General features: G+C 62.6%; 1 protein-coding gene across 1 annotated transcript in view; it reads right to left on the bottom strand.

The window, feature by feature from the left end:
• Positions 1 to 1,296: 1,296 nt before the first annotated feature.
• The window catches only part of RALGDS (ral guanine nucleotide dissociation stimulator), a 28,158-nt gene continuing 20,537 nt past the window's right edge, over positions 1,297 to 8,917 (bottom strand). Inside the window, exons 6-17 of the mRNA XM_023536554.1 lie at positions 8,679 to 8,894; positions 8,265 to 8,368; positions 7,757 to 7,841; positions 7,281 to 7,349; positions 6,805 to 6,891; positions 6,298 to 6,330; positions 5,844 to 5,965; positions 5,563 to 5,658; positions 5,051 to 5,252; positions 4,621 to 4,863; positions 3,846 to 3,960; positions 1,297 to 2,321 (exon numbers count right to left, since the gene is read on the bottom strand). Coding sequence (XP_023392322.1) covers positions 2,146 to 2,321; positions 3,846 to 3,960; positions 4,621 to 4,863; positions 5,051 to 5,252; positions 5,563 to 5,658; positions 5,844 to 5,965; positions 6,298 to 6,330; positions 6,805 to 6,891; positions 7,281 to 7,349; positions 7,757 to 7,841; positions 8,265 to 8,368; positions 8,679 to 8,894 — 1,548 coding nt within the window. The 3' untranslated portion in view covers positions 1,297 to 2,145. The remainder of the gene's footprint in view (positions 2,322 to 3,845; positions 3,961 to 4,620; positions 4,864 to 5,050; positions 5,253 to 5,562; positions 5,659 to 5,843; positions 5,966 to 6,297; positions 6,331 to 6,804; positions 6,892 to 7,280; positions 7,350 to 7,756; positions 7,842 to 8,264; positions 8,369 to 8,678; positions 8,895 to 8,917) is intronic.

Below are 8,917 nucleotides of genomic sequence, written 5' to 3'. Positions count from 1 at the left end.
GAGAGAACTCGAGTTTGAACTTGAAATCTATAAATTCCCCAGCGGTGGTCAAGAGAAGCCACAAGATGAGCAGAAAACGTTCCCTCTTCCTCCCAAGCTGTAGCAAGGCAGCACCGTCCAGGCTCAGGAAGCAGTCCTTGCGAGTGTTATTTTTAAAACATTGGGGTAAAATATATATAACATAAAGTATGCTCATTGAACTGTTTTTAAGAGTTCAATCCAGTGACATGAATTCCACTCACTGCTCACTCCTATCTAGTTCTAAGACTTTTTCATCACCCCAAAAGGGCACTCTGTACCCATTAAACAATAGCTCCCCCCGACACACACACACCCCGGATAATCTAGCCTCCCCTCTGCCTCATTCGATTTGCCTAGTCTAGCTATTTTTTATAGGTGGAATCATAATGTTTTCAGGGTCCTCCCCTGCTGCGGAGCGGATCAGGATGCCACCCCTCCCTGTGGCTGAACGTCCCAGCGTATGTGGCTGACCGGCGAGTGTGCACCGCACACTCACGATCCTCTGCGTTTCCGTGTTCCCGGGCCGGGAGCGCTGACGTCTAGCACAGTCATAGAACTTTTTTCTTTTCCTGTGCATGACCCCAGCTTCTTGTCTCTTTGTAGGCTTTGTCCCTCCTTGAGAACCAGACATTGGGGTTCACGAAGGGGCACCCGCGGAAATCAGGGTCCCCCCTCCTCAGGGGTGGCTTTCGTCAGCCTGCCTTCCACTTCCGCAGCGAGTTTGCCCAACTATTTTTCAAAGTCCGCATTCCTTGCCGTGCAGAGTCACCAAAGCCTCCTGGCGGAGACTCCCACACCTGTCAGGTGCGGCAGACCCCTGGCGGTTGCGTGTGACGATGTCCCCAGGTCCCAGATCTGCTGATTCCGCGTCTTCGCCCCACCTTAGCGACTGTTTCTCTGACGGGCTGACCCCTGGAGCACCTCACTGCACCACCTTCTACCCCAAATGTTATGTTTAAAGACACCCACATTTCAGAGGTCGTCGCTAAGCCCTGTGAAGGCACCTCCGACCCCGAACGCCGGGACCTCCGAGGGGCTGGCTCGGCTCGTGGTCCAGGGTGGCTGACACTCGGGAGAACGCCTGCTCCGTGAAGGGGCGGGCCGCGTGTCTCCGTAAGGAGCCAGAGCCGGCGGCTGGCCCTTCTCGCCCCTCCTCAGAGAATAAACCCACGGCCCCGCGAGATTTCTTATTTGAACGCAGATGTGAGAGTCCGCGTGGCCTTTAAACGGGCAGGGGAAACGAGAGTACAAAGCCACACAACTGCCAGGCCGTAGTAGAAACGGGATTTTTATATAATATTTAAGTCTAGCATTTACTATTTACAACAAATAAATATTGCCCCTCCCCAACTGGTAAACTTTTTTTTTTTTTTTTTTTGCCTTTTATACAAATATTCGCTCCCCCTCCCCCGATTCCTCCGTTCCCACTGCCCTCCCTCTCGTGTGGTCCCCTGATGTCCAGGGTGCGGTGGCGAGCGCCCCTTGCAGAGTCATGAGACTTCACAACGGTGGGACTTGGCTGAGACTGTCCTCACTCACCGGGCGAAGAGTGTGGCCCAGGGAGGGGGCCGCGCTCTCCTCTCCCGAGGGAGGGCCGGGGAGCGGGGCGCGGGTGAGACGCCCTCGCCCTCACTTGGCCGTGACGACGAAATCTTTGGTGCAGCCTGAGGAAGGCCAGCGTGGTGAGGGGAGGGCCGGGACCCCCTGAAGGGCACGAGGAGAGAACTGCAGTGGTCAGACCCACGGGCACGGGTGGCGGTGACCCACACTTGGGAACGTGTGAGGGACGGGCACAGAGGGCAATGCCCGGAGGCGTGCAGGGCTCCGTGCCCACGGGCAGTGCTCCTTGGCAAGTCAGCTGGTCCTCTGGGTCCAGAGAGCAGAAGGCACCTAAGGCAGCGGGTGGTCCACGCGGGGGGCCAGGTCAGCCTGCGGCTGGCAGGCGTCAGTCCCGGCAGCAGGAGAGGTCCAGGGTGCAACCGCGGTCTGGGGGTGGCCTGGGCACACAGGTTGGGCGGAAGGTGCCCGCCGGGCCTGGGCCACTGTAGTCTGCCAGGGCGTGGCTGCCCGGCCAGCCCGACCCTGGAAAGGCTGGTCCTGCAGCTGGCCAGCACGAGGGACCAGTCAGAAGATGCCCTTGGCGATCTTGAGTCCTTTCTGCTTCATGCGGGGCAGCGTCGAGCTGGCTCCGTGCCTGACCTTTGCCCCCTTGGTGAAGGGCCGTTTCTTCAGGACAAAGTCGTAGTTGGCAGTTGAGTTCATGGCGTAGAACACGTTGGCGTTCTCGGGGATCTTCAGTTCTGGCGGGGGGGGAACGGGGCTGGTCAGTGGTGCTTACAGGGGGCCCGCAGGACACCCCGCCACTGGAGAGCCCCCACAAGGGCAGGCCTGAGACCCCCCGACCCGACTCCATGACCGCCAAGGACCCCTCCCAATGACACTGCTCGAGGACAGAGGGCAGACTTGGCTGAGACCCCGAGGAACCAGGCGTCCTGCAGGTCCTCGCTGAGGCTCCTAACTCCCACCGCCTCGCCCGGCCCACAGCCTGCCGTGCCCCACGGCTGGCTGGAATCCGTGCCCGCCAGCTCCGTCACCTGCCTGGGCCTCGGTCTTCCTTTTCTGTGAGACAGAGTTCCCAGCTGCCCCGCCCACCTCACCAAAACAGTGCAAGAAAGTCAGAGAGGACTTAGAAAACAACTTCCAGGGGCCGCGGGGCGTGGACGATGGGCTCGTGGAAGAGGGCGTAGTGACGACGATGTTTACAGGTGCCCTTTGCGGCGTGCGTACGGACCGTGAGCACACGTACGTGTGTACGTGGATAAACACTCACTGGCTCCTCGATCTCCCTCGTGGGACGGGACGCAGGCTCAGAGGACCTAAGGGACTTGCCCAGGTCTCTGAGCTCTGGCCGTCTGACTCCGAGTCTGTACCGACCGGAGTCGTTTAGAACACTGAGCCGGTCCCTAGCAGCCTCTGCTATGGGCGGAACGTCTGTCCTCCGAAACTCGTGTTGAAGTTCTAAGTCCTCGAGGTGATGGGATTAGGAGCTGGGGCCTTTGGGCGGGGATGAGGTCATGAGGGGGGCCCCCTCGAATGGGATCAGCACCTTACACAGAGCCCCCGACTCTTCCCCCCACCCCCACACGTGGGCACGACCAGAAGTCAGCAGTCCATCGCCTGGGGGCCCTCAGCCACCACGCTGGCAGCCAGATCCTGGACTTCTCAGCCTCCAGAACCCCAAGAAATAAATTTCTGTCGTTCATAACCCTACTGGACTGTGGTATTTTGCCACTGCAGCCAGAAAGGACTAAGACAGTGTCACGTGTGAGGATTTTAACATGTTGGATGCCTCGGACCACGGCTGTCATGATTCTTTCTGAAACATCCATTTCCCATCTTAGCCAGAACATGCCCCATCGAATGGCCTGCGGGCTTGGCCGTCTGGCTGCCTGGCCCCAGGGGAAAAGCCTTTCTCCTCACTCCTCACTGATGCCAGCTTTGAACTAGGTTCATAGCCCAGAGAAGGGCCTGTGATGGGCCCGGCAGCCCCAGGGGACAGTGAGGGGACATAGGGTGTCTGAGACAGCCCCAGAACAGGTCACTGAGCGCACAAAGCCTACTCGTACCCTGCTGGCCTGTGATGGGCCCGGCAGCCCCAGGGGACAGTGAGGGGACATGGGGTGTCTGAGACAGCCCCAGAACAGGTCACTGAGCGCACAAAGCCTACTCCTACCCTGCTGGCATGTGTTCTGGGGACATGGGGCTAACCCGCGTGTGGCGCTGGCCCCTCCCACCATGGCCCACTCGGCTGGCCTCCAGCTTACTTCGTTCGTCTGAAATGACCTGCACCAGCTCATAGTGGTCTGGCTCGTCCTCGTCCAGGTTATGTTTGTCCATGGCCTTGCGGATTACAGCGGGAGCCTTATCTTGGCTGGTCACCTGATGGGGGCGGGGACAGGCCATCAGGACAGGCTCAGAGCAGCCAGGGCCCTTGGGGCTGCCTCGGCAGTACACACAGGGGCTTACAGCCCCTGGCCGGATGCTGGGGCCATGGGGGTCTCATTGCCTGTTCCTGCCCCGCCACCCGGGGAGGCCTCTGTGCACTGATGGCCACCTCCACGGCCACCAGCCCAGTGCAGCCGCTGTTCTCTCCGCCCGGGTTGCAACGGCAGCCTCCTAACTGGCCTGCCTGCATCTCGGCACCCGCCCGTCCCCTTCAGAGAGGACAAAAGTCACACGTCACTGCTGCCAACCGCCAGGGGACTCCTGTCTCCCTCCGACAAGATCCAGGCCCCTGATACTTCCCTGACCCCAGCTCCTCGCCTCGGGTCTGCTCGCTGCTCCTCCAGCCCCCAGGCACACCCCCTCCTCGTGACGCTGCCCGGTGCCACCCCCAGCGCCTTATCAGTAAAGCCCGCCCTGGCTGTGACGTCACCGCTACGTCTGCCGCCCTTTGCACTGTCTGCCACCGGGCACTGGCTTCTTTGCTTCCATCCTTCCCCATCCCCCAGGAGGCTGATGGCACAATGCATCCGTGTGTGCTGCCTGGCACGGTGGGGGACGGAGGGGACCGAGGGCACCGCCGCCCACTGGGCTCACCAGGATGCTCTTGTACATGTTGCCGTTGTCCACGTCCAGGCTGACGCGGATGATGCAGGAGTCGCCCACCTGCTGGTTGTAGAGCGGCAGCGAGGAGCCGTGGCTGCTGACCCCCGAGACGGAGCGCTTGTGGGTGCGGGCGCCCGCCACGGGCGTGGTGGAGGCTGAGGAGGAGGAGGTGCTGCTGGAGGCTGAGCTGATGCCAGAGGTCTCCGGGGACCATGGGGACGTCGACTCCCAGAACTGTGGGGACGCCACCATCAGCAGAAGCCCTGAGCCCCGCCGGGCGCCCCAGGCCGGGGTCCTGACCTGGGGGCTTCTAGGGGTTCTGTTTAGGAGCTGGGGCTTCTGGGTCCCCTTTGTGGGTGTGGAGTAGGGAGCCAGGGAGGGAGGGGCTGCGGAGGGCTGTGAGGAAGAAGGGGGCAGTCACCTTCTTTTCCTGGCCGTCGGGGGACTCGGGGACAAAGCTCATGTTGACCTCCTCCACGTCGGAGCTGGAGGAGCCGGCTGAGTGCACGCTGAGCGCGTCGGCGATGTCCCCACTGCTGAGGTAGGGGCCGCACCTGAGCTGGTCACAGGACTTGGAGTGGGAGCTGCCGCTGGTACTCAGCTCCGTGCTGGGGGCCTGGCGGCTGGAGGCAGGGCTGGGTTACTCGGGGGAGGCCTTCCTTGGGACACCCCATGCCCTCCTTCACGGTGCCGAGTGCTTGGTCGGTCACCAGCACCCCACTCCCTCCGGCTGTCTGACGGATCATTTAGCATCACCCCATTTCACAGAAGAGACTGAGGCCCGAGAGGTGAGACGACTCCCCTGGTCACAGGGCTGGTCAGCTGCGGAGCAGGGACCTAGTGCCGGCTGTCGCCTCCCCTGGCCCACGCTCAGCCTCCCTGAGCCCCGCGGGAGCCCCCCCTGACCCCCGCCCCGGCCCACCGGGCACTCACTCGCTCCAGCGCTTGACGATGGCCGTGTTCTTCTTGGTCTTCAGCGTGTTGCTGGCCGACTCGGACGGGGGCTCCAGCTCACACGACAGGTTGTAGCTGCGAGACGGAGCGGCAGCTGTGAGCCACCAGGAGCCACTCTCGGGCGTCTCTCCTAGCGCCTGCCTGGCCATCTCACCGGGCGACAGGGTCCGATGTGGACCTAGAGCCCAGGCCACGGGCTCTCTGGAGCTGGCTGGGGGGACATCCTGCCTGCGGTAGGCCCGAACCCTGCCCGGCCTCACCTCTCGGTCTCACTGAGCCGCTCCATGGCCCGGAACCAGGCCCCGAAGTGCTGCTCGGGCTCGAGGCTGTAATTGTTGCAGGCTGACTGCAGCAGCTTGATCTGGGCTATCACTTCGAATTCCTGGGGCCAGAGAGGACAGGACGGTGGTGGGCGGGGCCCGGTGGGGTGCTGGGCGGGGCCCGGTGGGGCGGGGCCAATCTTTGCAACCCTCCTCTTGGCCCCAAAGCCAGGCGACTGGCAACGTGCAGAGCTGGGTTCTAACAGTCACCCCTGGGAAGCTGTCCTTAGTTCTGACCTCCCGCCCCCACCCGCCACCGGGAGAGGTCTCCCCCTCTCCATATCCGATGCTCCCCATAAACATAACGGGAAGGGGGACGAAGCCCAGAGTGTTCCACCCGGTGGAGGGGACAGTCTGATTTCCACCCGCGCCAATGAGGGGCCGGGCTGCTCACCTTCCTTCTCTTCTCGAAGTTGATCAGTCTACCCTGAAAGGCAGAGAGCCAAGGCCATCAGAAAGTGTCCCCTTGCCCATTACTACCCGTCACCCCACTCAGGCTGCACTACTGAGAGCACACACCAGGGGGCAGGGCATGGGCACACACCTGGCCCTCAGGTGGGTCCTGGCTCTGGGGTGGTGGGGGGGCCTTTTCACCCAACCCTCTGAGGACACATGGAGAGACTGAGGCCTTAGGCGAGAAGGCCCTGCTTGGCCACCGTGTCCTTGACCTTGGAGAGTCTGGCCTCTCTCGCGCCCGTGGCCACAGGCTTGGTAGAACCCTCCTGCAGCTCTGAGCCCCAGCACCAGCTGTTTGGCCACTGGTCAGATGGGCAGGTGCCTGACACGCAGGAGCTGGGGGGGCCCTCATGGGACGAGGTGTGCCATGCCGGGACCTCAGTGCTCGGTGACGGGTGCTCTAGTCTCGGGCTTCGGGACCCTGGCCCCGCCCCGGCTCACTCACATACAGGTAGTCCTTCATCGCAGTGTCCAGCATCACCAGGTCGGTAAGGAACGTGCCCAGGTAGGGGACGGTGCCCTGGATGACACCCTGTGACATTGGGGTGGGAGGTAATCAGCGGGGCCCAAAGCTGTTCCTCTGAGAACCCCTTAGCCCTGTCTCTAGGCCTCACCCCAGGCCCCCCACTCGGGGCAGCCTGGGAACCTTTAGGCTCTAATCCCCACCTAGTGTCCACAGACCCCAAACTCCCTCTAGAAAACTTCCAGGCCTGGAACTTGGCAAATCCCCGAGGTCAGATGGTCTCTGCAACCCCCGGCTCTAGTGCTCCCCGAGCCTCTCTCTTCCAGGTCCCCCCAAGACACCAGCTGGTCAGGGCATGGGACATCGGGTCTCAAGGGACATGCCAGGTGCTACGGCAGCAGAAGGGAGGACTCGGGAGGCCGGCCCCCTGCCTCTCCGTGGCCTCGGGCACAACTCACCGTCTCCTTCGCTCGCTTCTGCGCTCTCTTCGGGTTCATCTCCAGGGTAGCAAACTTGGAGGTCCCTTCCTGCCAGGGTCGAGGACGGGGTCAGTGACGTCCTCCTCCCCTCACCCTTTAACCGCACGTGCACCCAGGTCTGTCCATCATCTGGACCCAGGGCTGGGCGGCCCTGCAGTGCCCCGTCCCCGGGAAGTGACCGCAGACAGAAGGAGCAGCAGGGGCCCCCGACCTCGGAGGGACAGGCTGGGCTGGACTGGGAAAGGGACCAGCCTCGAGGAAGAAGTGTCCGTGGGAAGGAGCAGCACGGAAGCAGATCCGCGGATCCTGCCAGAAAAACCTCGCCACCTCCGATCCATCCCATTCCCGGGCCTCCGATCCCCACTGCCCCACGGACCAGACAGACCCCTCTCTTCCCAAAGTCCAGACGAGGCGGGCCTGGAAATTTTCGAAGAAACTTCCTCCGAGACCCTCACCTTGATGAGCAGCTCCCTGCTCAGCGAGTAGTTGTTCTCGTCTGAGAAAATCTCCGAGAGCTTCTGAAAGATCCGGAAGCTGTCCCTGTGGGCCGGAGGGAGCGGGGACGGCGGGAGGCCCGTGAGCGCCACGCGCGTTTATTTTCAGAACCCAAAGGCCCAGCCTGCAGCGGGGGAGGGGGGTCCAAGGGTCCAAACAGGGGCTCGCTGGGTTCTAAGGACTCCGTGGGCCTGAGCAGGGGGCAGTCTTGTGTTGGTCACCTGGGTCCCCATTTCTATGGAGCAGCTCTGCTGTGGCCAGTTTGGACGTCATGTGGATAAAGAGTTGTGGGGCATGGAAATGTCCCGTGGGGCTCAGTGCAGTACCTGATGCCGGCAGAAACTGAGTCCTAAGGCCGGGGACACTTAGAGACCCGCCCTGGCCGGTCACGGCTCACGAAGGGGGCGGTGCCCAGCCCGTGCGTGGTCCCTGGTGCCCCCTGGAGCGCCCAGAAGGAGGCCCACCCACCTGGACACCTCTTCCCACGTCCTCTTCAGTCGGTGGATCGAGTTGCTTTGCAGAGCGGACAGGATGGCGTAGAGGGACGAGAAGTTCTTGAGGACCCGGCACTCCTGGTGAGGGGGGAGACGGCCGTCAGGGGGCTGGGGCTCCCGCCTGCTCCAGCGTCAGTCCCCTCAGCTGGGACCTCCCCTCCTGGATCAGAGAGATGCCTGGGGAGCCCCGAAGGGCACGCCCGGGGCCCGGTGAGTAACACACCTGGGGAGGAGGATCTGAGCTCGACCCAGGAAGGAACCTGAGAAGGAAGTGAGCACCCCAGAAACAGATGGGCCTGGGGTCTCCGCGGGAGCCTGGACCACAGACCGCGGCCCCGAGAGTGGGGGAAGGCAAAAAAGGGGCTCCCTGCGCCCCTGCGAGGCATACCCTGGCCACCTCAATCCAGTGCTCCACCACCCTGGCCCTGTCCCGGGCTGTCACACTCCGGTCCCCGAGGCAGGTGGTGATGACGCAGTTGGCCACACTGTTGAACTGGGTGACGGTGGCTCGAACGGTGGGAGCCAGGTGCTCCTTGCCTTTCTTGTCCCGCTGGGACCAGATGGAGCCCAGGCAATGGTAAGGCACCACCTTCTTGAACAGCTCCTGGGGAGCAGGCGAGTGTCACC

Source organism: Pteropus vampyrus, unplaced genomic scaffold (assembly GCF_000151845.1).
Source record: "Pteropus vampyrus isolate Shadow unplaced genomic scaffold, Pvam_2.0 Scaffold158, whole genome shotgun sequence".
NCBI classification, from domain to species: domain Eukaryota; kingdom Metazoa; phylum Chordata; class Mammalia; order Chiroptera; family Pteropodidae; genus Pteropus; species Pteropus vampyrus.
The sequence above is the reverse complement of the archived record's forward strand: the minus strand, read 5'-3'. Positions and strand labels throughout refer to the sequence as shown.